The sequence below is a fragment of the Apiospora kogelbergensis genome (genome assembly GCF_038363985.1).
Source record: "Apiospora kogelbergensis strain CBS 113332 chromosome Unknown utg000001l_segment0_segment0, whole genome shotgun sequence".
Classification (NCBI taxonomy): domain Eukaryota; kingdom Fungi; phylum Ascomycota; class Sordariomycetes; order Amphisphaeriales; family Apiosporaceae; genus Apiospora; species Apiospora kogelbergensis.
The window spans coordinates 4773315-4800923 of record NW_027117418.1 but is presented as its reverse complement, the minus strand read 5'-3'; the positions used below and the strand labels follow the sequence as shown (position 1 = coordinate 4800923).

The 27609-nt window shown below is 55.0% G+C and overlaps 13 protein-coding genes across 13 annotated transcripts; 4 read left to right on the top strand and 9 right to left on the bottom strand.

Moving 5' to 3' along the window:
* Window positions 1-36: 36 nt before the first annotated feature.
* Window positions 37-519, bottom strand: PG998_001525 (uncharacterized protein; the record flags this gene model as incomplete). The annotated part of the gene is made up of 1 exon (XM_066868343.1): window positions 37-519. The coding sequence occupies one exon, from the start codon at window positions 517-519 to the stop codon at window positions 37-39; it is 483 nt and encodes a 160-aa protein (XP_066736758.1).
* Window positions 520-1224: 705 nt separating this feature from the next.
* Window positions 1225-3538, bottom strand: PG998_001524 (uncharacterized protein; the record flags this gene model as incomplete). Its single annotated transcript, XM_066868342.1, has 3 exons — window positions 1225-2660; window positions 2711-3075; window positions 3147-3538. 3 exons carry the CDS (start codon window positions 3536-3538, stop codon window positions 1225-1227), a joined length of 2193 nt encoding a protein of 730 aa, XP_066736757.1.
* Window positions 3539-3848: 310 nt separating this feature from the next.
* Window positions 3849-5238, top strand: PG998_001523 (eukaryotic type KH-domain (KH-domain type I); the record flags this gene model as incomplete). The annotated part of the gene is made up of 4 exons (XM_066868341.1): window positions 3849-3891; window positions 4235-4837; window positions 4957-4999; window positions 5052-5238. The coding sequence occupies 4 exons, from the start codon at window positions 3849-3851 to the stop codon at window positions 5236-5238; spliced, it is 876 nt and encodes a 291-aa protein (XP_066736756.1).
* Window positions 5239-5614: 376 nt separating this feature from the next.
* PG998_001522 (uncharacterized protein) lies at window positions 5615-6334 on the bottom strand (the record flags this gene model as incomplete). Its single annotated transcript, XM_066868340.1, has 1 exon — window positions 5615-6334. One exon carries the CDS (start codon window positions 6332-6334, stop codon window positions 5615-5617), a length of 720 nt encoding a protein of 239 aa, XP_066736755.1.
* Window positions 6335-6396: 62 nt separating this feature from the next.
* PG998_001521 (uncharacterized protein) lies at window positions 6397-7058 on the bottom strand (the record flags this gene model as incomplete). The annotated part of the gene is made up of 2 exons (XM_066868339.1): window positions 6397-6837; window positions 6978-7058. The coding sequence occupies 2 exons, from the start codon at window positions 7056-7058 to the stop codon at window positions 6397-6399; spliced, it is 522 nt and encodes a 173-aa protein (XP_066736754.1).
* A 619-nt stretch (window positions 7059-7677) lies between these two features.
* PG998_001520 (uncharacterized protein) lies at window positions 7678-8065 on the top strand (the record flags this gene model as incomplete). The annotated part of the gene is made up of 3 exons (XM_066868338.1): window positions 7678-7789; window positions 7870-7983; window positions 8043-8065. The coding sequence occupies 3 exons, from the start codon at window positions 7678-7680 to the stop codon at window positions 8063-8065; spliced, it is 249 nt and encodes an 82-aa protein (XP_066736753.1).
* A 184-nt stretch (window positions 8066-8249) lies between these two features.
* Window positions 8250-9302, bottom strand: PG998_001519 (MFS-type transporter; the record flags this gene model as incomplete). The annotated part of the gene is made up of 3 exons (XM_066868337.1): window positions 8250-8668; window positions 8734-8819; window positions 9241-9302. The coding sequence occupies 3 exons, from the start codon at window positions 9300-9302 to the stop codon at window positions 8250-8252; spliced, it is 567 nt and encodes a 188-aa protein (XP_066736752.1).
* A 1072-nt stretch (window positions 9303-10374) lies between these two features.
* Window positions 10375-11687, top strand: PG998_001518 (polysaccharide export protein; the record flags this gene model as incomplete). The annotated part of the gene is made up of 2 exons (XM_066868336.1): window positions 10375-10974; window positions 11031-11687. 2 exons carry the CDS (start codon window positions 10375-10377, stop codon window positions 11685-11687), a joined length of 1257 nt encoding a protein of 418 aa, XP_066736751.1.
* A 251-nt stretch (window positions 11688-11938) lies between these two features.
* PG998_001517 (peroxisomal membrane protein 4) lies at window positions 11939-12860 on the bottom strand (the record flags this gene model as incomplete). Its single annotated transcript, XM_066868335.1, has 3 exons — window positions 11939-12315; window positions 12436-12709; window positions 12834-12860. The coding sequence occupies 3 exons, from the start codon at window positions 12858-12860 to the stop codon at window positions 11939-11941; spliced, it is 678 nt and encodes a 225-aa protein (XP_066736750.1).
* Window positions 12861-13842: 982 nt separating this feature from the next.
* PG998_001516 (uncharacterized protein) lies at window positions 13843-14835 on the top strand (the record flags this gene model as incomplete). Its single annotated transcript, XM_066868334.1, has 1 exon — window positions 13843-14835. The coding sequence occupies one exon, from the start codon at window positions 13843-13845 to the stop codon at window positions 14833-14835; it is 993 nt and encodes a 330-aa protein (XP_066736749.1).
* A 1051-nt stretch (window positions 14836-15886) lies between these two features.
* Window positions 15887-19048, bottom strand: PG998_001515 (uncharacterized protein; the record flags this gene model as incomplete). Its single annotated transcript, XM_066868333.1, has 1 exon — window positions 15887-19048. One exon carries the CDS (start codon window positions 19046-19048, stop codon window positions 15887-15889), a length of 3162 nt encoding a protein of 1053 aa, XP_066736748.1.
* Window positions 19049-19242: 194 nt separating this feature from the next.
* Window positions 19243-22058, bottom strand: PG998_001514 (uncharacterized protein; the record flags this gene model as incomplete). Its single annotated transcript, XM_066868332.1, has 4 exons — window positions 19243-19785; window positions 19839-20742; window positions 20838-21688; window positions 21894-22058. The coding sequence occupies 4 exons, from the start codon at window positions 22056-22058 to the stop codon at window positions 19243-19245; spliced, it is 2463 nt and encodes an 820-aa protein (XP_066736747.1).
* A 3714-nt stretch (window positions 22059-25772) lies between these two features.
* On the bottom strand, window positions 25773-27025 carry PG998_001513 (uncharacterized protein; the record flags this gene model as incomplete). The annotated part of the gene is made up of 3 exons (XM_066868331.1): window positions 25773-26450; window positions 26530-26659; window positions 26754-27025. The coding sequence occupies 3 exons, from the start codon at window positions 27023-27025 to the stop codon at window positions 25773-25775; spliced, it is 1080 nt and encodes a 359-aa protein (XP_066736746.1).
* Window positions 27026-27609: the final 584 nt, after the last annotated feature.

Genomic DNA, 27609 nt, shown 5'->3' with positions numbered 1-27609 from the left:
CGAAAGATGATATTCGCAAACAACACTTACCCGGCACTACAACCACCACGGCGCCTCCCACATCGTCCAGCAAGCAAGCAACCCCTCTCCATAGTCCCGCCATCGACACCAACGACGACGACCGCTATCAGAAGAGTCAGGACCGGCTCCTTGTGCTTCCTGCCCCCATCCACCGGCATGGCCGCCACCATCACCACCACCCTCACCATCAGCACCTCCACGGCGGCGCTCCCGTCGCCGCCGCCGCCGGCCAAGGGCGCCTTGAGACGGCCGACCCCCATGAGTCCCGCCTCTTCCTCGTCCACGGCGAGCGCCAAGAAGAGCGCCTCCTTCAGCCCCGACTTGGCCCGCGACCTGCAGACGGGCGAGATCGTGCCGCCGCAGAGCACCACCGGTGCCCAGTACCGCGCCTGGTTCCGCGAACGGCGGCAGGTGGAGCAGCGGCGGCAGTCTGTGCGCGAGCAGGCGGAGCGGGACTTTGACTCCGCGATGAAGAGGCTGGTCTTTGTTGTTGCTCATTCGTCGTCGTTGTAGCCGCAACTGTACTATTATTAGTGAGCTCAGCATCCCTCACCAGTCTCAGCAGATAGATAGATAGATGATCCTAGCTGGCTGCTTGAGCTGCTGGCGCATGTGGATGATTGGGCGTGTGTGTATAATGTGTACTTGTCCACAGTAAGGTCGGTCGGTCTTGTATGGCATGCTAGGGAACCGTGAGGGCTCAGAAAATGACGAATATATGTATACAGCAAAGCGTTCACACGCCACTAGTTCAGGTGGACATGTCTCAGTAAATGATACGTCCTACCTATCTACTTAATTTACCCATTGCGCAACCCAATCCTCGCACATGCAGCCATGTTCTGGTATCACTTTCCGTTAGTCACTCTCTGGGATTATGAGCCGGAGGCATGTTGCCGAAGTGCGAACTTTGTTTCTATCATTTAATGGGATCGTAACATCTACCATATTCGTATGCCTCGTCCCTTACATCCTACGTGTGGAGGGGTATTGTAACCTATGCTATCCCAAACGAAACCCAACGCCAAGTAACTCCGTGCCCGAAAAGCAGAGGAGTGCAAGATCTTTACCATCCCACCTAGACCACGCATGTACACAAACCTCTCCCGTTGCCCACACATATACATACACACATACAGGCATGATCCTCAGTCTATGACCAACGGAAGAGAGCAGAAGCCCAGCCACACAATTCGCAGTGCATCAAATGACATTCCCTGCCATGCCCATGAACAGGGCATGCACAGCGAGACTCAGGGTCCAGAACCCAACCTTCTTTAGCCGTCTCACGCGGCTCTGCTGATCTTCCACGTCGTGCGCGAAAGCGGAGTACACTTCTGCCGAGACATCGTTCATAAGGCCGCAGTCGAACACTGTCCACGACCCGTCAAAGTCGGTGGACCGTTTGACAATGCGGCACCCGATGGGGATGTAGGTTCTCTTGGCATTGATGTAAGCGACAATGGGTCGGACGAGTGCTTGGTTGACATATGACAAGTGCGAGGTAAAAACAGGTACGGTGGCTTTAACGTCGTTAAGATGGATACGAAGATCCATCACCAGATACTGAGGTGGATCGCTCGCAGGGGTCAAGATGGACATGGCTGAAGATTCCTTGGGCGTGGGGTTCGACGACACGGCCTGCGGGTTAGACTCATCCGGGACGTTGGGCGTTTCTGCCACCGAAGCATCATGGATGACTCCGTCTTCCTTGTTCCGACGCGTATTGCTGTCCAGAAGATGCAGGTAGCGGTTTGACGTGACGGCTTCCTCGAGGCGGTCGTAGAACTCCGTCACCACTTTTGTAATGCTTTCGTCGTCATCTGCAGGGAACATTACATCGGCGACGATATCGACATTTCCTTCATAGATCCAGCCAAATGGACCTTCGTCCCCTCTGTTCAAATGATCGATCTTCAATCCGTCGATCCGGAGGCGGCTGAATTTCTTCCACGCCTCTGGCTCCCCCAGGTCCGATGCAATCTGTTCTTGGCCAGCGGCGACCCCGTGCACTTGGCGCGGGTGGATTGTAAAGAGTGACCCATCGTAGGACCCAGACATGTGGGTTGCCGATAGCAAGTCGTAGAACAGATACCGCTTCCTCAATTGCGGGAGCTCACCGGAGTAGATGCTCACCGAATACGGTCGGAATCCGTCTGGCTGATGGACGGTAACAAGCAGATCCTCTAATCTGAAGAAGTCGATCTCAAAGTCGCCCGGCTGATGTTCATGTCGGTATGACAAGGGATCGATATTCGCCGAAGACCAGTGTACGTGCGTTCGATCGACGACGCCACGAACCCCCTTCACTTCGACATCTTTCAAGAGGCCTTTCCCATTCCACCATTTGACAAAGGACAAGGTGACGTTGACGGTATTTATGGTGATGTCAAATTGAGTGTAGTTACCATCGTCTTCCTCATGGACAACGGTACCACGCTCTGCGGCAGCAACTGCGGCAGCGCTCGAGGAGGAACCTTTGCTGACTGTGGACTTGATCTGACCCGGCCGGCGCGAAACAAACACATTCCTGAACGAGATAACACCATCCTTCCACCGAGGAACGATGGCGCTCTCGAAGACAATGCTGACCCCGGCCGATTGTGTAAGGTAGTCGCCGATCTTCTTGGCAAGGGTTTCTACTACATATCAGCATTATCCGGCTTCGGCGCTGGGGAGAAAAACTTACCTTGCGCAAAGACGGTATTGATGGAGAATATGATGAGCGAGACGAAAGTGGTCGTCCCAACAAGAATCCATACGAGGTGCCCAAAGAGGAAGAAGGATAGAAAAGCCCCCCACTCATCTGTGTTCCACGGTCTCATGCTCCTGATAGAAGCCCACTTGAGGCGAACCTTCATCCTCTGCCAGAAGCCATTTGCGGCAGTCAGGAGCTCCTCCCGTGTCGGTCGATGTGGAAGATGTGGCAGGTGTGGCAGATGGAAATAGCCCGAGTAGCTATGGTTTGCTGGGCTGCTCTGAATTGGCTGGGCGTCAGGTTTGGGTGCTGCCGTAGGCTCGGGAGCTTCGACTTTCTTCGGCGATGGTGCGGACCTACTCGAGTCCGTATTCGACTTTGTCGACTTGCGGCGGTACGAAAGAGTCCTCCCTCGACCGATATGCACCCCCTGGAGAAAGTCTGGCGAGCGAGCTTCGCGTTGTGTGCATTGTGACCAATACTTCCGTTCATGGACGTCTCGGCTGCAGCTATACAAGATGCGACTGTATTGCCGGCAGAGGTGGAAGGACTGCAGCCAACGAGCAAGAGGCCGCTCGAGGTGAAACTCCGGCGCGCACTGTAGCCGTTAGTATTCGGGACTCGAAAATTCAAGGTCCATGGGATCTGGTGCCACGGCCGACTGCGGTTGGCCGTTGACAGGGCACTGGGCTGGCCGTAAGGTGCTCTATTTGTTGGGTGCTGCCTCGAGGACACCTTGGATGTAAAAAAGTCCAGCGACTCGTAAAGCGATCGCAAGGTCTGACGCCCAAAGAGCGTTGTCCTAGCTGTTGAAGACATTGCTGGCGATCATGGTGTCACGACGACTGACGAGGTAGCCGAGTGGAATGGACAAGCCTTCGGCAGGCGACCAAGACCAAGACAGATGGAAGGACGAGACCCCTAGGAAATGGGGTGACAATTGTACGTTACTATTAACTTGGCTGTCACGTTATTGTTGATGTTGATATCAAACAACTAGCGTCGAGAGCATGTTGAAACATGGGGGGGAGGCATGAACATGTGCAAAGCAGCGAGCAGCAAAATCTCGTCATTGGCCTTGATGACGCGCTACCTCGATTGAGAGAAATTGCATGCTCTCTGCAGTGCAATGCCCTCTTTCTCCTCCGGCCGTCCAGCGCTTGGAAAGACCAGTCAGCCAGTAAAAGCCAAAACCCCTGCTAGATTGATCAACATCCAAGCTCGCGCTCCACTAACTCCGAGCGCCGCTTCCACTTCCACTTCCACTTCCACTTCCACTTCCACTTCCACTTGAAGCGGGCAGGCGGGATCCCTTTATCGATAAGGAGTTAATTGTTCTGAAAACCCCCACCTGCCGCTATCTTTTTTTTGGCCAAAAATTTCCATAGCAAAAAAAGGGCCCGCAATGATAGCGGTGGCATGCCATACTACTTGCATCCTGTACAATTAGGACAACCGGATCACTTCCCCTACAAGCCCGAATTTACCGCCAACGACTGTCTGACTCCTCCTGAGACATTCGTGAAGATAAACCGAAGGCAAACAACACACCACATCGCAATCATGCCTGCCCCCACAGCGCTTCTCCAGAAGCCGGTCGAGGCCGCCGCCGAGGCCCCCTCCCGCAGCCAGATCAAGATGAAGAAGTCCTCCTTGACGCCTCGGAGATGAACAACCTAGATGGCCTGGACACGAACGCCATCCAGCTCGTCTCGGTGCGCCACAACACCGAGCCCCAGATGGACGTCGACGAGGAAGGCAAGCCGCACTTCGCCCCGGCAAGAGACACCGGCTCCGTGGCCCGCATCGAAACCCGCAAGGTGCCCATCCCGCCGCACCGCATGTCGCCGCTCAAGGCCACCTGGCCCAAGATCTACCCCGTCATCGTTGAGCACCTCGCGCTCGCCGTGCGCATGAACGTCAAGTCCAAAGCCGTCGAGCTGCGCACGACGCGCAAAACCACCGATACTGGCGCGCTGCAGAAGGGCGCCGACTTCGTCACCGCCTTCGCCCTGGGCTTCGACATCGACGACGCTGTCGCGCTTCTGCGCCTCGACGACCTGTACATCGAGACGTTCGAGATTAAGGACGTCAAGACTCTTGAGGGTGATCACAAAGGTAAGCCCAGAAGGGGGAGAAAGGCCGCTGAGCGCGTGACTCCACGAGACAGATGGACTAGCTAGCACAACGTAGGTGCGCCCCTTGAAAGTATATCTTGCTAATACATTTCTATGTAGCTAGAGCAATTGGACGAATAGCCGGAAAGGACGGCAAGACCCGGTAAGATGACACTGATATATCTCAACCTCAGCAGACTACTGACTTTGAAAAGATACGCGATCGAGAATGCTTCAAAAACACGGATCGTTCTCGCAGACAGCAAAATCCATATCCTCGGAGGATTCAAGCAAATTCACATTGCGCGCACGGCGATAGTGTCGCTCATTCTCGGAAAGCAGCCCGGCAAGGTGTACAACGGCTTGCGTACGGTTGCGTCGAGGATGAAGGAGAGATTTTAGACGCACATGGGAAACGTGACTACGAAAACGAGAACTCTTGCAAGCTTCAAGCATAAGGCGGTCAGAATCATGGCCAGGCGTTTTGGGGTTACTGGCGTCGAACGGGATGTCTATTATAGAAAGGAACGAAGACCATCTCATCGTTGATAATTGTTGGTCCTGTCAAGTATGCACATAACCAGTGAAGGTAAGTGTCGGGCGTTCGAATTTCACCTCACTGGAGTTCTACAATAATTAGACTTTTGTGCACTTAAGAAGGGGGTATCATCGACATAAGTTAAATACAACCACTTTCCGTACGAAAATTGCCCCTTTTGTCCCTGAGCGTATTCCTAACACACCCTGTATCAATTAAACACTCGAGAGCATCGGTCCTTCATTTGATGTGCACCTCGATACTATCCAGATCCTCGATGCCCGCCTCGTCAATCGTGGACTCCTCGTCCAAGGCCTCACCGTCAAAGCTGAGTACAATCTCCCGCTCGTCAGGTATATGCTTCATTTTGCGAAACGCCAAGCTGAGCTTTGCGATCTCGACGTTCATAGGGACGGTAAGGTTCTGTACACCATTGTCTTTTGATTTCAAGATGATCTTGATAGATGCCACCTTCGCTATCGGCTCCGGCTCCGGATCTGGCTCCGGCTCCTCGTCGACCATGTCGCCTAGTTGTCGCCTACGCTCTCGGTCCTTGTCCTGTTGATAGTCGTCAAAGAGTTCAGGAGTCCAAACCTCAATGTGGACCTTGTCCCAGCCTTCGAATCCGTCCCTTTTGGACTCGCGGCTTGAGTATAACTGACCATCGCCATTTCGCTTAATATCCAGACTGGCAAGGGTGGTGAAATCGTAGAGCCTGTTGCCTCTCCACGTAAAGAACATCTCATTCAATATAGATTCGGATGTTGGCATCTTGTTTTTCTGGTTGTACCCCACCCAGGATTGTTTGACCATACCCATCTTTTGAAAGAGATTAACTCTCACCCTCATGTTCGAGGTGCCGTCGAGGCGAGATTCAATGAAGATCTCGACCACTTCCTGAGGAGTGGGAGACCCCCTCGCCACCGGGTTGGCTGCCCTCGCAAGTTGCTCTTTGCGCATACGCTCGCGTACTTCTTCTTGAAACTTAGTTTGTAATTGGTTGCCTGGAGACGTATCAGGCTCTACAGGGGTTCCGGTTCGGACTCCGTATCTGAATCGTCGGAGTGCGGCGGTTCCTGCCGGGGGAAAGATGCCTCCTCCGCGATCGTGTTGTCGCGTATGATCTCTTTAGTCTTGCTCCTGCTCTGTGGTGGTTTGTAATCTTCGTCGTCACTGCTCTCAAGTGTGATGACATTTGCAGGCGCCTTTAATGGCTGCGGTGGCCGTGACCTGGTAGGTGAGGATGTGTGTTTTCGCATCGGTTCGCGAGATTTGGAGAGCGGCCGGTCGGGTTGCGCATTAAAATGCTTCCGCGGCGACCTTTGCGTTGAGGGACGACTGCCAGGCTCGTCCTCGTCGCTATCGCTTAAAGAAATGCATTGGCGCTTCTGCTCGCGGTCTGTCACGTTGCGGCGCGGTTTCTTTGGAGAAGAAGCGCTGTAGGATTCGCCCAAGAGCTGCGCCTGAACTTCCGAGTCAGCTGCGGCGTCATCGTCTTCGACAGAAGTCTTTGCTTTGTGACGTGGCTGTGTGTATTTGTCGAAAAACGCGTCGGAGTGCCGGAAGAGATTTATGCTGTCTGTCCCTGACTTAGGGGGTTGACAGAGGCATCGTTTGACTTGCGTTTGACTGTGCGCTTAAAGGGCAGTTTCCTGCCCGGCGGCGGCGCGTCGGGCGCGGACATGGCGAGCGTGTACGTGCAGTGAATGAGATACCCTGTGGATGAGATACCCGGGGAAGTAGGTACTTAAAAAGCGGGATGGGCAGTTGTCGCCAAGATGAATAGTTGCGGCAAGAGAGCTTGAGGTTTGTCGCGAGATGGGAACCTGAACGGATGCAAGTTATTGAGCATCCAGCGAGCGAGCCGGAATCAAGTCTGCCTGATGGTCTGTTTATTTTCGTGCTGTTGGGTTAGGAGAAAGCAAAGGCTATTGGATATTGGAGTACAGTGCATGAGCTGGGCCGGTGAGGCTCCTTAACTCGTCTACACGTACTTGCGAGGGAAGCGCATGTAGTGTAGAACAATCAATTGAACCCCTCCATCAAAACGCATGTACCTTGGTGGGAATGTGGCTTGACCGGCGACCGGCAGATACTTGCATCGAAAGAGGTACACGTACGGGGTGTTGTTGCCGTTTAACTCGCGGGCAACGTGGGGCCTGGGAAGCAAGCGCCAAAAAGCATAAAGAGGTTTACCCATTACGACAACCTCGATTTACGTGTGAAATGTGAAATGAACCCTTCACCCAAGTCCACCCAAACAACACCAAACAACGACCATATTTCCATATCCCACACACATCATGGAGAACGGTGCCGTCTCTCAGAGCGAAGGCAAGGATCCTTCTGGGTTCCTTTCTGAAATCATCGGAAACTCGGTGACTGTCAAGTTGAACTCGGGTGTGGTTTACAAGGGTGAGTGAGCTCCTCAGACCGACAGACGAAACGAAGCAATGCCATGCCATGCCTGCGGACTAACGCGTACCTCCTTGTAGGCGAGCTGCAATCTGTCGATGGCTATATGAACATTGCTCTGGAGAAGACGGATGAATACGTCAACGGTGTGAAGCGGAGAAGCTACGGAGATGCGTTCGTACGGGGAAACAACGGTGAGCACTCTTCGCCACTTTGACTGGAGTTTGTGATCGCCGGATCTAACAGGAAACAGTCATGTACATCTCGGCAGACTAATCAACCTACTTGCTATGTTGCCCACCCATATCGGTTCGGGGGAGATGAGGGGGTACGCATGTTTGTGTGCGCCAAGTAGCAGCAATCATCTAACGGAGCGTGCTGCAGACGAGTTTGCGGGCGATCCAACGACGTTACTGTGGAAACTCTATGAACCGTTGAGACAACTGGGGTCCTGGCCTTCCTATATCCTGTCCGTCCACGCGAAGTACGTCACACCGTGAAGAGCTATCTCGCCATCGCCGTTGCGTTCTACATCGTCGCCCTGCATTGCTTTCTTGAAGGCCTTCACTGCTGCCTCCTTCTCCTCGCCTTGGAGGACTGCTATCTGGCTCAGGGTACTCAAGCGGGACCATAGCGCATCTTCTGTGAGCCACACAGTCCATTTCGAGGTCTTCTCACCAATAGGGAGGGAAAACCCGGGTAGTCTGTTGGTTAGGGTATCTGCCAGTGCTTGTAAGGGGTTGCCGGGCAGTTGTTGATCGAAGACGTCTTTCCATTTTTGATGTCTGAATCTGGGCAAACCATCATCCAAAGACCATATCAAATCGTTCAGCTTCTGCTCCCACTTGGTGCTTGATTCCCATTCCCGAGGTGCATTGTCTAGGGATAGATTCGTCCCGTATTAAAAAGGAGACCGTAAATATCGGGGGGCCAAAGTGACTTACAATCCTCGATATTCCAAATCATCCCAAGCACAGCACCGGGTCTGAGCACTCTGTGGATTTCTCGCAGTGCTTCCGGTGTAGCAAACCTGTTGATACCGGTAAGCCTGTGATACTACTCATGTCGGGCCATGCGACATCCACGTACCAATGAAAGGCCTATACCCTCACGGGTTGGGTTAGTGATAAGTCAGTCTCGTGGAACCAATCGACTTGCCTGAGCTGCAATGCAAGCATCGCCCCAATCGTTGGCCACAGGCATCTTATCGGCGGTCCCGTCGACAACCTCTACAGCTGAGAGGTCCTTCTCCGCGAGCCTTCCCCTCATCCCCCATGCGGCTCGATAGCTTTGACGAGGTAGCGTTCTGGCCGTCCAGCCAGAAGCTCGGTGAATTTGCCAGTACCAGATGCGACTTCGACAATGTTCATGTCTGGCTGCCCTGCGATCTTCAGAGCCTCTAGGAAGGCCTCTACAGCCTCTGGGGGTAGGATGGGCGATGAGTGTCATACGACGCGGCATCCTTGAACCCCTCAGTCGCCGCAGACGGCAGGGTAGAGTGATGAGACGTCATGGTTCAGCAAACTTGTCTTGGGAAACGAATGGTTTGCTGTGTTGGGATAACAGAGAATCTAATGGCAGTGGCGACGGTCCTGGCTCTCTGGCTACGAAGAGGTATGCAGGTGTTCTCGTTTGTGAGCTCGCCATGTGTGTCGATTGTCTCAGGCACGGGTTACATCATACCCAGGTCCCTTGGGGTAATACCTGTCCGATTGCGGTCCACCAATTGTACGACCTGAAGCTCCCGCGGTTATACGCTATTAGCACGAATAAATCTCAATTTGGCTACGTGATAGAAGAAGCGCATACCCACAGAAATAGTTTCCCAACATGATGGCCAATGATGTGATATAATGCGATATAAGTAAGCCCATTCGCTTTCGGGCTGCCTGTGGAAGTGGGTACAGATGTATGTACGTAAACCAGATCCGTCTATTTCCCAAACCCCAGACCTGGTGCCTGGCACCTGGGGAAGCGCAAGTGCAAGTGCAAGTGCAACCTACTTTGTCATACGCACTAGCCGTGCTGAGTGCTGCTGTCTTGAATCGCACCATGCACACCATGCACAATTGCACCAACGATGGAAGGCTCAACTGACTACTTGCCACTTTTAGTACTTGCGTGCAGGAAGGAGGTGCTACCCCACAGGACAAACGGGCTGCGGCGTCCCTGAAGTAATTTTGCGGAACCTTCAGCAGGCCCGGTCGCAGCCAAGGACGTAGTGCGCGGTTGCAAGGCTCAGGAGCTTGTGCTGCGAGTAAAAGTGTCGTCTGTCTTCTGAAGGCCCCCAGTTCCGCTTCACCCCCTGGGCCGAACCAAGACAAAAGCGCGGCTTGGGCTTACGACATCGTTTCCTACGCTACACCGGGTCTCTCTGCCCTATGGCGTCTCGATGAGTCTCCTTTACCCTTCCTTACTTTCTTCATAATTCGGGTGGTAGCTGGGAGAGGAGAAAGTACCGCTTGTCTGTCCCGTTCTCGTCCCTGAGCTAAGAATGCGATAGCACTGCTGCTTTCCCGTTTGCACCCCACGTGTATTTCCTGTTTCTATTCATCGTCACTCCCTAATACCAAACGTTCTTCTTCATGATTGTAACATACCGCCGGTTCCGGCGCACCTACCTGCGACGGATTCTCTATGTCCTGTTCTTCTTCTTCATTGTCGACGCCCTCCACCTCATCAGAAGCCGCCCCGAAACCCACCGATCGACCCTGAAGCCCCGAGCCGCCGTCCACCAGTCCGCCAACAACTCGGTCTTCATAGTATCCGTGCACCGCAACACCGAGAAGATCCAAAGGGAGTCATGGAATGAAGCAGTGTTGGGACTCGTCGACTATCTCGGGGCGCCCAATGTCCACTTCTCGGCTGTCGAATCCGGCTCCCAGGAAGGTACCAAGGATGCACTGATGGAGCTCAAGGAAGGCCTGGATGCCCGAGGAGTCACCAACGACATCAGCCTGGGCATGACCGTCTGGGAACAGCTGGACGAAATCGATGCGCGACCCGACCCGACAGCACCACGAGAGCCAGGATGGATATGGAACGCCCCGGAAGATCAGTTCGAGCTGCGACGCATCCCCTACCTTTCGCGCGTACGCAACCAAGCAATGGCACCTCTCAAACAGCTGGAGCAGCAAGGCAGGCGTTTCGATAAGGTTCTCTGGCTGAATGATGTTGTGTTCGACGTAAGTATTGATCTCGTACCTACATGCAAGCACGCGTTTGGCTTATAACCTACCAGACGCAAGACATCGTCACCTTGTTCGAGACCCGGGATGGCGACTATGCTGCCGTTTGCTCCATGGACTTCAAAGCCGCACCCCTGTACTACGATACGTTTGCTCTCCGAGACGACATGGGACTGAAGACTGGTTCTCTGTATTGGCCTTGGTTCCAATCTCCGACATCCAAAGAGTCCGCGTTGCGCAACGAGCCTATACAGGTAGTATCCTGCTGGAACGGAATTGTCGTGTTCGATTCGGCCCCTTACTATGCGAATCCACCGTTGCAGTTCCGCGGCATTGACGATAGTCTAGCAGACCTACACCTGGAGGGATCGGAATGCTGTCTCATCCATGCGGACAACTACCTGAGCTCCGCAAAGGGCGTATGGCTGAATCCAAATGTCCGTGTGGGCTATAACGTAAAGGCCTACAATAAAATCAAGAAGTCCTACTTTCCAAGCGCGTTCTGGACCGTAGTAGGGGGCTGGGCAAACCGCATCGTAAGTTGGAGGATCGGGATCCAAACGAACCTCGAAACGCGGGTAGTTCGCAAGAGACTAGAGCAGTGGGCAGCAGAAACTCCTAAGGGCCAGCCACCCCGGTTCGAGCCTGGTGAAGCCTGCCTGATTAACGAGATGCAGATCATGTGGTCCAACGGATGGAAGCACCTCTAATGAGCTCATATCGAAACATAGATACACCTCCCTATATGGGAAGTCGTTAACATAAGAAGTGTTCTTAAATGCGTAGTCTAAAATACCCATCGGATAACTGTCTCAATCACAATTGCCGCCCCATTTATGGACCCCTATACACCAGACAACTCTGAAGAACAAAATGTCACAATGCCCCATAACGCCAAACTTTCCTCGAAAAGTATAGTATACGTAGCGACTCATACAAAGCCAGGAACGGCACGTTTTATCTATTTGTTGTGCCATATGAAATTCCTCAGACTATTCCAGTGGTCCGACTCCTTGTAGATGTAGTTCATGCTGCCGCGCATGCTGGGCTGCAGGTCCTCGGGGTGCCATCGGAAGAGGTGCATGACGAGGGCCCATGAGGTGGCGGCGAAGACGGGCCAGGCGTAGTGGCTAATGTTGGCCGAGGCGCGCTCCTGCGACACGACGGGCAGGCCGTGGCCGGGCTTGACGGCGAGGCGGGCCAGGGCCAGCACGACGCGGGCGAAGACGTAAATGACGATCTGCTGGTTCACCGACGAGATCTTGCCGGTCTTGGGCGACCGCCCACCGAAGACGAAATAGCCGCCGATGAGGCCGGCGAGCAGGGTGTCGTATTTGCCTGTGAATATGATGTGCCCCCAAAATCAGTCTTCAGCTTTTTTTCCTTTCGTTCTTCTTATTCTTCCCCTTCTCGTTGTTCTGGTTCTTCATTATGTTAGGGGGGGGGCGGACAACTCACCCTCCTTCCCGGGCGTGGCGCCGTAGTTCTTCAGCAGGTAGCAGGTCGTCTTGTAGATGGTGGCGAACTTGGCGAGGTTGCGCGCGTGGGTACGCGTCGCCTTGAGGACCAGGTCGACCTTCTGTCGGATCGTGCCGGAGCGGAATAGGAACACCATGACCAGGGCGTGCGGAAAGCGCACCTTGGCGCCGTAGACGGCGCCATTGCGGGCGCCCTTGACGATGGCGAGGAGGTCGCGGTTCGCGGGGTCGAGGAGGATGCGCTCGATGGAGGTCTATCGGTTGTCGCATTGGGTAAGAAACCCCGGGAGTTAGTTAAAATCCAATGTCTTCGTCGGCGGCGCCGTCGCGTGGCAGCATTATGGACACGGAAAGGGTGATGATGTTGTGCACGCATACCTTCAGGTTCGTGAGTGCGGCCGTCATTGTGCCTCGGCTATTCGTGGCTGTCTATTGCGAGCAGGCGCAGTAAAAGGGAATGGCGCTCTGGAGCAAATGTCGAAGTCGCTACGGCCTCATTGATGTTGTCCTGCAAGTATATATGCTGTGCTACGCTGGCCCTGACTCGGGGATGTAGGGGGTCGTAGTCTAGGAGCGAGATGATGCGTGGGTGGTGTTTGGTTAGGATCATGGTGGACCGAATGGCCGGTAATCATGGTGTCGTCGGCAAGTGGCATTGTCCCATGTCTTGCCCACATGCTCGGCTCTGGGGGAGAATCGGGGAATCGGGGCCCCCCTGCGGCAACAGCCACGAGAGGCAAGAGGCTAGGCTAGTTGGGTGGTATTGGCAGTGTATTACTAGTGGTAGATGCATTCCTATGACGCAGATCCCTTTCTGCATGTGACAATCGCGGTTTAGACATGGCAAATGCGCCAACCGAATATACATCTGCAATCTATCTCTCTATCGTAGCCCAAAACAGCAGAACGACCGTGGTTTCCGTCTCAGCCAGCCATCCGGCCTCTGTCCAAGCCTGCACCTACATTCCCATCAACGGTCGGCAATGGGCTGAGTCACATCACAAGCCATTCCCAATCAGTCTGGCCGATGGTCCAAAGATCCACTCAGATACACGTGAGAACATTGCTGTAGCTGGACAGTAAAGCCATCCACGCAACAGGAGGCTTGGGCAAGGATCGAGATGAGGTAAGAAAGAAAACCCCCACTTGCGATGCGTCAGACCGGACGTGAGAAGCTGCTCCGTTGGCCAGAATCTGATCTGGGGGTGTGCTGGCTCCATGGCACGTAGTTGAAGAATATATAAGCCAAGCAAGACGCCGAACACTACACGGGCATTGGCAACTCCAGAGCGATAGTACAGCTAGATAACCCAACACGTAGACGATCACTGAAATGCACACTGTTTGCACGCGTCTTATTTGCCTGGGCTTGAGTCTCGGGCTGGCCATGGCAGCAACAATTCCAGCAATCCAGGGAGACACCCTCTCCCTGCCCCTGCCCCTGCCCCTGCCCTCCAGAGAGGTCTACCAGTTCGGGAACCCGAACACCTCTGTCGAGAATATCGCCGTTCGCCGCAACGGTGACCTGCTCGTCACGCTCCTCACCCCCTCGGCCCAGCTGCATCTGATCCGGGACCCCTATTCCGAGAAGCCGTCTGTGTCGCTCGTGCACCACTTCGACGAGGTCGAGGGCTTGCTCGGCATCGCCGAGACCAAGCCGGACACGTTCCTGGTGATGGGCTCGAACCTCGAGGGCAAGGCGAACGCCTCCGCCGTGTTCGAGGTCGACTTCAGCACCGGCCACACGGTCCCCTCTACCCGCCTCGTCGCCAGAATCTCCGAAAGTCGTCTATTGAACGGCGCCGCCGCCCTGCCCGGTTGTGGACGCGGTCTTGTGCTGGTCGCCGAGTCGATCCTAGGCCAAGTCTTCCGCGTTGACGCCCGCACCGGCCACTACGACGTCGCCATCGATGTCACCCAGATGAAGGGGGACCCCAAAGCCCTCGTCCCAGTTGGCATCAACGGTATCAAGGTCCACGACGGGTACGTCTACTTCAGCAACAGCTTCACCGTCAGCATTTACCGGCTGAAGATCACCGAGGACGGTTCACCGGCAGAGGGGGCGGTTGTCGAAACCGTAGCAACCTTCACGGGCGAGAAATTCCTAGACGATTTTACGTTTGGCAGGGACGGGACCATCTGGGCGGCCAGCAACAAGGGCAACACCCTCTACGCGATCAGCCCTGGTGGGAAGGCTATATTAGTGCTTGGATCAGCGAGCTCGACAGTGCTGAAAAGTGATACGGCTGGTGCGTTTGGTAGGACGGAGCAGGATAGGCATATGCTTTACGTCACCACAAACATGCCAGGCAGGGTCGTTGCTGTTGATACATCCATGTACCGTGAATGTGCCGACGCCGAAAAGACAGTCAGATCATGATGTAAAACATCAACAAGTAGTATATGCCATGCTCAAATAGCCGTCGATCATGTCACATGAAGCACACCCTATACCTCTTCCAGTGTTTCCCATGTTTCCCCTAATATGAATCCTTCACCCGCAGTATAAAATATGAAGGATTATGCGAAAAGATAAAGTAGAAGGGGAGGAAACAGGAAAAGAGAATGGTAGGGAGGAAAAAAGAAAGATGCACACACCAGCGTTCGATCTGATGCACCCGCCGGGATTTGCACCCGGGTCACTCGTTTGGGGGACGAGTACGTTAACTACTACGCCACGGGTGCCGGTCTTCTGTTGCTTGTTGGAATCGGAATGTTCTATTGTGCTTTATTTTCTTCCTTCCGCCATCTAGTCTGCAGCTTTCTGTAGGCGACAGACGTTTTGGAAAGCCACTGCGGTGTGCCAGGACAAACGCCCAGCCCACCGGTTCCCTACACGTCAAGCAGTTCCGATCACAGTGTTGGCCAATTATCACGATTAACACACACAGGCAGGCCACAAAACTCCAGGTACTTTTTTGAGACTTATGGTACCTCTCGGCTGTGATGGTTGAAACCCTTGGGATGCACCCCCTACGCCATGGCTACGGCTCCCAAAACACTTGGCCACTCAAAGCAGTAAGTATGGGCACTGTTGTATTCATGTGTCTATGTGGGAGAGGGTATATATATCATTAATAAATCAAACAACGGACACGGGCTGATCCTCTGGTCCTCCGGGGGCCCGTAACAACACAAACATCCCCCTCTCCCTCCACCGCCGGTCTTTTGCATGTTGCAAACGCCCACACGAGAAGGATACGTCAAAGACAGAGACCGTCAAAACAGCGTTACATTCATATCTTCGTACCAAACATCGCTCGCATTCTGTTCCTTACACCAGTGAAAAGGCCCATCAAACTAATCATACGCTGATCCGTCAAGAGGTTTTACACCGTAATATCCGTCCACCAACGCAAAAGAGAGAGAAGAAAAAGACAGACAGTCCATACAACCCACGCTATTTCACATAACATACATACAGCATGTCTCTATCCAGTAATCTTTCGCCACCAACTGCTGCGAGGGGTGGCATCCATGAAGGCAGGCGGGGGCGGCGGCGGTCCCTTCTCACCGCTGCCATCTGACGCAACGCGAGGTCGTTCACGATCGCGGTCGTCTCGGCGGTCACGACGACGTCTTGGTTCGTCATCCATGTCTCCGCCATTAGGCTCGTCGAGCTTGGCACGCCGCCGGGCTCTTCGCGCAGCACGCCGGGCTTCTTCATCATCGACAGGGGCCGGCGCATCAGCAGCGGGACCATCATCAGGCGGAGGCCCGGCAGAGGAATGTTCCTTCACCCAAGAACTGGTTCCCGAGAGCGGCCACGCTGGCCGTTTGCTTTTCTGCCGTTCGTCATCGGTGTGATGCCTGGACTTTGACGAGTAAGTGTACTCCTTTTGTGGAGATGATCGGTGACGTTCGGCCTTTTCCTCGGCAGCCGGGGCCTCGGCGCGGGCAGCACGTCTTGCTTCGCGTCTCCTTCTGCGTTCCTCGTCTTCGTCTGGAGCTTCGGCATGACGTGATCGCCGGGGATCATCACGCGCGGATCGCTCTCCGGCTGGCCTTTTCTGGCGTTTGCGCTCCGCTCGGGCTGCTTCCCGCGCCTCGTGTTCCTCCGCAGCACGGCGCTCCTCTTCTGCTTGCTTCGCGGCACGTCGCTCGGCGCGCCTCGCTTCGCGCTCCTCCTGTCGACGCGCCTCCTCGTCGTCTTGCCGTTTACGCTGGTCGCGCTTCGACCTATCTTTGGTTCGACGGGCCTGGGCTTCCTCGGCAGCCTTCTCTTCAGCTCGTTTGGCACGTCGTGCTGCCCGGCGAGCATCGTGGTCGGCGTCCGTCATGGCTGCGTCTGTTTCGGCCTTGTCGCCATCCCGCGAAGATCGCTTCGTCCTCTTGCTGGTTCTAGGGTCATCTTCAGCGTGGGCCGCATGAGTTGTGTGACGCCGACGAGGCTCTGGCCGCTCTTCAGGACGAGGGTCAGGTTTGGCAGCTGACTTGAGCCCGCCAAAGAGACTGGAGAAGCCTTTCTTGGCGCTTGAAACGCTGCGCTTCATCGGAGGAGGTTCAGCAGGACCACCATCATCGACCATGACAGCATCATCCTCGGGCTTCATACGCGATCTCCGCCGCCCATACTTGTCTGGACCGGGTGTTGCTTCGACAGGATCAGGCATGACGACGTCATCGTCACCTTCGTGCCGACGGTACCTGCTCTTTCGATTCTTGTCTACACCCAAGACCTTGGCGGCTTTGGATGACATCTGCGCAACCTCCTCCTCTGGTGGCGGCGAACCGAGACCACCGGACATGTCGAATGAGTGCCGACGCGAGCTCGACTTTCCGCCGTGACGCTTATCACGTGTCGTCATAGATCGCGATAACGGCGGGGTGCTTTGGAACAAACTACCTCGAACCTTGGAAGCTGCGGTAGCTTTTGGAGGTTGTTCAGCCCTGTCGGAGGCTGACCCGTGGGACTTTTCTTCCCTTTCCCTGTCTTTGCGGTCAGACCGTGACCTCTTTTCTTCCGCCCTCGACTTGGAAGGTTTCTTTTCTTCCTTCGCGCCACCTGACCACGCACCCCACGATGAACCGCCGTGAGCGTTGATCTTGACCCTCTCCTTCCTCGGGGACCTTTCATCGGGTGGAGACATAGGAGCATCAGGCACTGCTGGCGGAGCCATGGGTACCTCTGGTGGCGGCGGTACGTATTCGTCCTCCTTGGCTCTTTTGCTCTTCTTGCTGGACTTGGACTTCTTGGGTGCCATATCTACAATCTCAACAATCTCATTGTCCGAGTCATCCCCAGGGAAGGTTCCGGGGACATCCTTTTTGCTCTTCCTAGGCGGAGTGGGCTCGTCTTCCAAGAACTCCTTCTCTCTTTTGGATGATTTGGATTTCTTCTTCGCCTCCTTTGATGGCACTGGTGCGGGCGGTGGCGGCGGAGGAGGCGGAGGTGGAGGCAGAGCATCCATGAAATCGTCATCGTCCTCTGCTTCTGGGTATTCCTCAGGTTCAGGTTCGGGTTCAAACGCTTTGAGCTTGTCAGCAATCTTGGACTTCCTCTTCGAGATTGGCACCGCAGGCTGTTCCTCGACGACGTCGTCCGTAGCTTCGGTGGGCTCATCAATCAATGCTGGAGATGGGTTAGTCATGGAAATCTGTGGTGTGGTGATCTGAGGGGACGTACCTTTCTTGATGCTTGCTCCCACACCCCAGAACGAGAATGGGTCGGGCTTTTCCTTCGCCGTTGGGATGGTTGGGGGTGTTGGAGACAAGAGTTCTTCGACCTCTGCAGGATCCAGTTCGATGCCGTCGAGGTCCAAGTCGAGGTCATCCGAGTCCCTATCTTTACCCTTGTCTTTGCCCTTGTCTTTGCCCTTCTCCTTATCTTTGGATGACTTCTTCTCCTCCTTTTCTTTCTCCTTGGAGGACTTGTCTTTGCTGGACTTGGATTTCTTCTCTTCGGACTTGGATGAGCTCTTCTTGGACTTCTTCTTGGCAGCAGCTTCTTCAGCTTCAATACGCTCGCGTTCAGCCTCCTCCTCGGCTTCAATGCGTTCGCGCTCGGCCTCTTCCTCGGCTTCAATACGTTCGCGTTCGGCCTCTTCATCGGCCTCCAGAGCAGCCTGCTCCTCGGCTTCAATGCGTTCACGCTCAGCTTGCTCCTCGGCCTCTTTGGCGGTTTGCTTTTCGGCGCGGCGATTCGCGTTCTTAGTCAAGAAATCAAACCTATCCTGGTCCTTTCTGGGAAGCTTGCGCTTTGTCTGCTTCGCTGTTAGGGTAGCCAACTCCCTTTCCTCCTGCTCAATCTCAGCAGCTTCCGCTTCCGCCTTGGCCGCCTCTTCAGCTTCCCGGGCGGCTTGTTCTTCGGCCTCGCGGGCAGCTAGTTCCTCAGCCTCGCGGGCAGCCGCTTCTTCAGCTTCCCGGGCCTCTTCAGCGGCGCGCTCTTCGGCCTCCTGAGCTTCTTGAGCTGCGCGTTCTTCGGCTTCCCTGGCTTCCTGCTTTGCGCGTTCCTTCTCCGCTTTCTTCTTCTCCTTCTCGAGCTTCTCGAGTTCCTTTTTGCTGAGCTTGGGCTCCTTTTCCTTGGATTTCTTGTCCTCTTTCTCCTTGGATTTGGAGGTTTTTTTTTGAAGACGGAGCGTCGTCCCAGACATTAATCTCAAGCTCGTTTGCCGGCTCGTCCAGGTCTAGAGACGGGGGAGTTGGAGCAGGAGGCGGAGGCTCAGCAAGCTCGTCTTTCTTGGACTTCTTCTTCTTTTTCGAGGCGCCCCATGCCCAGTCATCCTCATCAGCCTTGTCCTCCTCTACCGAGTCCGGTTTGACTGCGCCGAGTTGAGACCCGTCGACCTCAACCGGTGCATTTTTGTTGGATTTGCTCTTTTTCAAAGTGGTGAGGCCCCCAGATATCTTCGGTCTTGGGCTCTTCAATCGAGTCAGGCTTGAGGCTGCCATCAGCGTTCTTCTTCTTCTTCTTGTCCTTCTTTGTGCCGGCGAAGCTGTCCCAGAATCCATCACCTTCCTCGCCGCCGTCTTCATCGGCCTCCGGGACTGCAGGAGGAGGTGGTGGAGCGGGCTCGGGCTCGGGCGCTTTCTCTACCTCAACCAGGGCACTGCTAGGTTTGGTTGTCTTCTTTGGAGCCACCACCTTCTTGGTAGCACCCCAAAAACTCCAAATGCTGCTTTCTTCCTTGACTGGCTCTGGCTCGGGTTCGGGTTCTGGCTCGGGTTCTGGCTCGGGTTCAGGTTCCGGCGGGGGTGATTCCTCGACCCCCTTTTTCTTCTTCTTCTTGTCCTTGTCCTTGTCTTTGTCCTTATACTTATCCTTATCCTTATCCTTCTTACTGCTGGCCCCGAGAGAACCCCAGAAGTCGTCCTCGGACTTCTTCTCCGCCTTTGGTGGGGGTCTGGGTCACCCTTCTTCTTCTTCTTATCCTTCTTGCCTACGCTCAGACCCCATATGTCATCGTCGTTCTGGGCGGGAGGCTCTGGCTCTGGCTCTGGCTCTGGCTCAGGTTCCGGTTCCGGTTCCGGTTCCTTAGGTGGCTCTTCCATCACGGCGCCCTTCTTCTTCTTCTTGTCCTTGTCCTTTTTGGAAGTGGCACCCCAGTTCATCCAGTCATCGTCTTGCTTCTTCTCCTCTTTCACAGGTTCGGGTTCGGGTTCTGGCTCGGGTTCAGGTTCCTTCGGCGGCTCCTCGATGGCGCCCTTCTTCTTTTTCTTCTTCGACGAAGTCAGGGACGCCCAAATGTCATCCTCCTTGGGAGGTTCCGGTTCCGGTTCGGGCTCAGGCTTTTTCTCCTCTACCACTGCGCCCTTCTTCTTCTTCTTGCTCTTCGAGAGACCAAACGACCAGATGTCATCCTCCTGCTTCTCGGGTTCCGGCTCCGGCTCCGGCTCAGGTTCCGGCTCCGGCTCAGGCTCCGGCTCTTTGAGGGGCTCCTCGGCGACACCTTTCTTTTTTTTCTTGTCTTTCTTGCCAGTGCCGAGGAAAGAGGGGTACATGTCATCAGCCGCGTGCTTTAGTTCCGGTTCTGGTTCTGGTTCCGGTACAGGCTCTGGCGCGATCTCCTCAACAGCCCCCTTCTTCTTTTTCTTATCCTTCTTCGACACAGGAGCACCCCAAATGTCCTCCATTACTGGCTTCTCCTCTTTCACTGGCTCCGGAGGCGGGGGCGGTTCCTCCACGACGCCCTTCTTCTTCTTGTCTTTTTTGCTCATGCCCCATCCCCAAATGTCGTCATCACCTGGTTCAGGCTCGGCAGGCGGTTCTGGCGCCGGCGGAGGCGGAGGTGGCTCAGGCGCCTTGACTTCTTCGACCACAGCCTTGCCCTTCTTGCCCTTCTTCTTACTAACGGCGGGGACCCCCAAAACTCATCCGCGGGATTCGGCACTGGCTCGGGTAATTTCTCGGGTTCTTCGGGTTCAGCGCCAAATCCGAATGACGGCACCTTTGTCGATTTCTTAGGTTTAGATCGATTGATGCTCCAAGGGTCGTCCTCCTCCTTTTTGTCTTCGACTTTTGGAGGGGGCTCAGCATCTTTACCCCCCGACGAGAACCAGCCTGCTCCCCCAGCATCGCCTGAATCACCACCAGAACCACCAGTGATCCAACTGGAACCCCATGAGGCAAACACGCCGGTCTTCTTGCCTTCTTTTGGGTCGTCCAACTTGACCTCCTCAAAAGGTTCCGGTGCAGGCTCTGGCTCGGCGGCACCCTTCTTCCCCTTCTTCTTTTTCGTACCGGCCGCCTCGAATGCACCCCACGGATCGTCTGCTGGCGGGTCGTCTTTCTTGTCCTTGTCTTTGTCGTCATCACCGCCCCCGCTTCCTCCCCCACCGGCATCGCCGCCGCCGGCCCCCGTGTCGCCTCCTCCATTCGGATCCTCCCCGTTGCCGTCGTCGCCATTAGTGCCGTCACCATCTTTGTTGATCTCTGTGGCCCAGTTGAAGGCAGCTGGCGCAGCGGCTTTGCCCTTCTTCTTCTTGGCGGATTGAGAAAAGCCTTCTTCGGACGAAAAGTCGACTTCTACATGCGAGGAGGGATCCCGAAATGTGGAGTCCCCCGACTTGCGACGCCGCCTTGTCTCCGCGTCAGAAGGTGGAGGTGCATCTTCATCTGGCTTCGGAGGTCGTTGGCAAGCGCCTTGATCCGTCTGCGATGGGTCGTGCAAAGTGCCGTTCACGGGCCCCGGAGAGTCGCGTTGCGCTGACAGCCGAGATCGCTTAGGCGTGGCGTTCGGAACGATCAACGGTTTGGAGATTGAAGGCTGACGTAGTGGTGGTGAGGGGTTATTCTGCTCCGAAGGCGCTACATTAGTCCCGAGGTTTATATAATAGACTTCAGCCAATGCTTTCCAATCGAGCACAATGTCCGTCTCATCTCATCTGCCCAGGCTTGGAGCGAAGAATAGCTTTGGTGCCGGCTGTGTGAGAACTTGCCAAAGCACAGCTTGAGAGGCGGTGCTATGACTCGAGGGACGCGCGGGAGGGTTGACATACCGAGTTCTTCTGTGAGAGCTGCCACGCTCTCGAAATGAGGTTTAATCGCACTTGGACATCGAGATCATCCCACAAACTCGAGGTCGTCCAAGGCAGGGTCGTTGGCGAGCCAGATGTGCTTCTTGCCCAACTTGCGCAGGCCGTTGCAACGTCGGCAGTAGCCATTCTGACGGATGAAGCTCGACTGATGGTGGTGGGGTAAATGAATCATTGGCCGCGGCAAGTCTTACACAGACACCGAAGTCGAGTCCGTGGAATTGATCGTGGGAGAGTCGATATCGGTACAGTGGCAGAGCGACACAAAAGCACGTATGATATCGATTCCCTTTCCTCTCCGACCAAAGTCGACTTCGTCCTAACAAGTTAATTCTCGAGATGCGCAAAGGGACCTGCCTGGGTTCGTATACAAAACCACCTGTCTCACAAACCCCTTTGCTTTTCTTGCTCCGTACTATCTTCTCTCCCTTCTCCCAGTCTCTTACTGGGTCGTGCCTGTGATCCGATGAGGGCAGGCAAATGGCCAGCCGGATGTGAGCCGGAAGCTAGGCCAATACTACGCGCAGGTCGGGCGCAGAGGCAATCATTTAAAAAAAGAATCGGCGATGTCGACTGAAGCAAAGTCGAACCACCTCTCATTCCTCAGTCAGTCGCGTCGTCTTCTCCTATATGCACCGGGGCAAAAACACCATAGAAGCATGGGGAGAAAGGGTACTCTATTGGTCTTATGTAGGAGTATGGGACTTGCTCTGGCCTGCAGGGTCATGCACAATGACCGTGGCCGTGTGAATGGTCAGAAGGTCAGGGAACGAAACACACAGGCCCGGGAGAGGGTGTCTAGGGTGTGCGTAGATAGCAAATTGGGGTGGCGGAGGGTTGATCTGCCGCTTGATTGGCCGCGTCCTTGGGTGACACTCCAATCCACTACGCCCACCCACAAACATCGATGGGGACCCCCTCCATATCCAAAGATCACCTCACCGAAGTACCGGCCCCCCTCTAAGACACCACCAGAAGTGCACGCTCTCCATGCAACATGCAACTGCACTTGCGCCTGATGGATATATTCATGTCTGTCTGTCCAGAACGAACGAGCCGAGGGGCTCTTGGTCATCCTTCTCCTCTCCATCATCGCCCCCCAGCTCACGATGGAAATCTTTTTGACTGCTGTCTTCGAAAGGAAGGCAAGTCTAGCGCGTAAATGGTACGGTTAGTAGTACCTCTGCTAATAAAATCGACCGACATCATAGCCAGTCCAGCCCAACCACCTCGGAAATTCCTATGAGACATTGGACCCCTCCTTTGGCCAACGAGGTTCGCTTTTGCTCGCCTTTTTTTGTTTTATTTAATGGTTTCATTTCGAACTCTTGTGAATGTAACCCTTATCAACAGCCAAAAGCCGTCCCGTCCCTGCTCTGTTTGCCCTTATCCTATATATTGGCACATATGTCCGAAGGGTAAAGGGAGGTAGGCGAAGCGGATTCCGCGAATGGGAGGAGGAAACAACACATGTACGGGAAAATCCAGGAATACACAAACAATGGAATGCTGGCATGGGAACCGATAGGCCTAGTCTTTTGGGTGGGTGGTCTTGTAAGTCGTGCGCGCATGGGAGTGGCATGAATCCCGTCTCCCTCCAAACCTGCCTTGCGCGTATCCTCGTCGTTTACGCGCAGGGGGCGGCTGCTGCACCAAATCATCGACAGCTATGGCACACAATCGACAAGTCAATTGGCATGCGATCCGGCTGCCATGCGCTGTACTGCGCTGCACTGCGCTGCACTGCACCGAGTACGGTGGTGGCAATACATGGCAGCTGGGCAGCGATGCGGCCTGCAAGCTTGTACATATCTGGCTCCCAATTTATGGGCGATGCCTGTCCACGTTGTTCGATGCCCCGTCCAACGGTGGAGATAATCGATGCACCAGGAGCGTCTACTTGGTCCATTGACATGTCGCAGCCCTCAGCGGCCTCGGTAGGTAGTGCGCCTCTGCCTCTGTATTGGCACTCCTCATGGTGGACGGCATTCTCCTGTCTCCTGTGTGGCAGCGCCCGGCAGGGGCAGATCTCTGATGCGCCTTCCCACCCATTAGCCCGAAATAGGCATCGGTCCATCTACACCGCTTCCAAACTTTGCAGCGCGAGGCTCGGAGCGACCTTCGACCAAGTCTGAAGTTCAGCCCAAACCGTCGTCGACGCGAAAAGTGGACGCCAATGCATCCGTGAAGAGGGTTCCCCCCCATTTTATTTCGAACCAGCAGCCCAGCCTTCTCTGACGCGTCGAGGCCATCCCCATGCCATAGTAGTTGGCTCTTTTCTCGTGCTCTTGTCAGCTCAGCCTCGAACAAGTTGGGGTCCTCTTCACAACACCATCGGTGGCATTTTAGGGTTCATGGCAGGTCTTTCAGTTGGTCGGATTCAAGCGGCAACCTACTCGGCGTCGACTTTTCCCAGAATACGATAGAAGCGGCCCCCGATACGAGGCTATTCCATCTGATATGGGCATTGCTGTGCGCACTTCTCGCAGACCGCAACTTGGAGTGGGCAAATAGCCTCGTAAAAGGCCCTTATTCGCCTCGCATGATATGATGCAAGTAAGTATTGATGCCATTGGCATGACGTTTAACATGGCGCCGTCCATTCATACCCAACACACACACTACTGCCTACTATACGTCGCCGGTATCAGTTTGCGTGTGTAAGTGGATATAAGGAATGCATGGGCCTGGATGACGAGGCTGCACACCAATTCGGAGCATTTCCAGTGGCCAATCTGAGATGAACCGGTGAGACGAAGCGTCGGGAACTATATGTACGCAAACCGCCCTACATAATCTCGGCATAATCTCCGTCGTCGCGGAATGAACGTGGGACAAGTGTAGCAAGCAACCGGGGAGGCACTTTTTTCTTCTTGTCTTCCCTTTTCTTCTTCCCTTCCGGTGCTCGTGCTCGGTTTGTTGCCGAAACGGTCCAACCGGACAAGCTTCAGCCATGGGTGACGAGCGCACAGCTCCCTCCGCAGTACCCCAACCAGGTGGCTGGCTGGCTGTAAGACATGCGCGAGGGTAGACGGAAGACACAATGGTCGTCTCATCTAACGTATGTGCCTAGATGAGCAAGCGGGTAGTCTGAGGTAGCATCGCTGACAGCTAAGCTACAGCATCTGCCATCTGCTCGCTCTTTCTACATATACTTTGATCCCCCAAAGCTTGTATGACGACCCAGACCCAGAATGGGAACCAGCGGGGGTTTTACCCGTCCAGCGGGCAGCGCGCCCCCGGGTCTGTGGCCAGGCCAGTGGCGACGGGTCCCCAACGGGCTCTAAGCTTTAGCGGGACGATGCCCTTTGACAGCTGTGCGTCCCGATCTAGACCCCTACCAGGGGGTGGCCAGGGCAGATGCACGTCAGCTTAGACGTCTGCGAATCTGAAAGTTTCAGCGCCCACGTGTCTTGACTTCGAGCGTGATAGCAACCATCTCTTGCAATGCCTGACAGGCTATTTTGTTGTCGTAGGTATGTAGGTCGGTGGGCAACGTTCGAATACCCCTGGATTAACCAAAGTCACACTCGAAATCAGCACGGGAATTATTGCCCCTTGTCCACCAGACGGCACGAGCACTCATATCCTCTCTGTCAAGGCAAGGTGTAAATTACTCTTTTCCCCGCAGCGGAGTATCTTCCGTAAGGTTGAACAGGATATGGCGATTTTGTTCCCTCCCGTTTTATCTGTATTGTTCTCATACTGTGAGTGGACTTTAGACAAGAAATGACAAGTGCATGGGGAAAGGATTCCTGTACACGTCCGTATACGGCATCAAACGCCTCCGTATCAGCCTCTCTGCTCTACTGCTCTACACTAGCCCCCTTTCCCATCTCTCACTTAGAGCGTATAGACCAGCTTGGTGCCACTGACCTTAGCGGCCCTCAGCTCGTCCAACCCCACGAGCACGCCCTCCAGCCCGCCCCTCCCGCCGCGGTTGACATCGGGCGTGACAGTCTTGACGTCGCCGCTCTCCAGGAAACCTCGAGCCAGCTCCCAGAAGTCCTTGGCGAACGCGTACTCCTCGGGGTCGGCGGGGGTTTCCTTCCCGCCCTTGACGAACGGCTCGCCAAAAACCGTGTACATCAACGTCTCGCGCGGCCCCTTGACGGCTGCGTTGACGCGGTCCAGCACCTCGCGCTCGACGGGCAGGATCGTGCCGTAGACGGGACTGTCGCGCTCCGCGTCCGTCGACAGCGAGGCGGCGCAGATCTCGGCGCCTAGGCCTGTGCAGTCCCAGGCCAGCGGGAGCGACCCGGAGGTGGCGCGCCGGATCTCGGCCGCGCACGCTTCCGGGGTCGGGGTGTTGTAGTCGAAGACCCAGCGCGCACCCAGCGAGCGCAGCAAGTCGAAGTTGTGCGGCGAGCTTGTCGCGAGCACGGCCAGGCCCGATAGCCGCGCGAACTGGATCCCCAGAATCCCCGTCGCGGTGCTCCCGCCGTAGATGAGTATGCGCTGCTTGACGAAAAAGGAGGCCGGCGGCAGCGGTAGCTGGAGAGAGCGGTAGAGCCCTTGGCCCTGCGAGGGGGCGGGGTTCAGGTATAAGCCATGACGGGTCAGAGAGGGAGGGGGCCAGAAAGAGAGACGCAACACATACAACAGTACAAATAGATATTCCAAGCGTGGCAGCCTCCTCGTCGCTGAGATTGTCCGGGATCTTGATCTGGAGATCGCCTTTGGCTACGATGTACTCGGCGAAGGCGCCGTTTTCGAGCTGCGAAGCGTCACTACACATCGCCGAGTCGTGTCTCTGTTAATATTGCCCCCGGACCTCTCCCTTCTTTATCCGAAACGACTAAGATGAGAAGCAGAAAAACTCACCAACCATGCACCACGCCCGCGATCCGGTCACCCTTCTTGAAGTCCTTGGTCACGTCCGGGCCGACCTCCTCGACGACGCCTGCGTAATCGCAGCCGACGCGGGCGCCGGGCGGCGCGAGGCCGAGGTCGATGTGCTTCCAGTCGGTCGGGTTGAGGCCGACGGCCTTGACCTTGACGAGGACGTAGTCGTCGCGCAGATGGGGCATCGCAACGTCCCGGACAGCGGCCTGGCCCTTCTCGACGACCACGACGGCCTTGATAGTGGTCGTCATCACGCTATACCTGATTGTTCTGTGACGACAAAGACTGCTGCCGCTGCCGCTAGCGTTTGTTATTAATGCGCTATCGGGTAGAGCAAACCAAATACCTAACGGAGGAGCTTTTGGTTCGGCTTTCGGGAGTACTTGGCAAATATCAAACCTGAGGGGAAGAGAAGTCGAGGGTGGGCTGTGTTATATTGTTCTGCATTGTATGTCTCTATGCAATGCGCATGATGCCTGGTGATAAGACAACCTTCCTGATTCAGTAAGTACACGACAACTGGGCGTGGCATGATGATGATCAAGACCCCGCATGCTGCATTGTTACCAGGAAACCCCGCTACTTTTGTATTATAGTCGAAAACACAAAACAGTGCAACTCCGTATTGGTATCTAAAGTAATGCCGTCTAGTCATATCGAGATCTGAACAGATTCAAGAGAAAAAGAAACAGAAAATGAAGCCGCCTCCTCCACCCGCCAACCACGACACCGCCGTGTTGAGTATAATCAGCCGTGAATAGTAATTCATCCTTTCCATAAATCGCTGTCTTCCATGTCATAAATCCACGCTCTTTGGGAAGCAAGAACTCAAGCG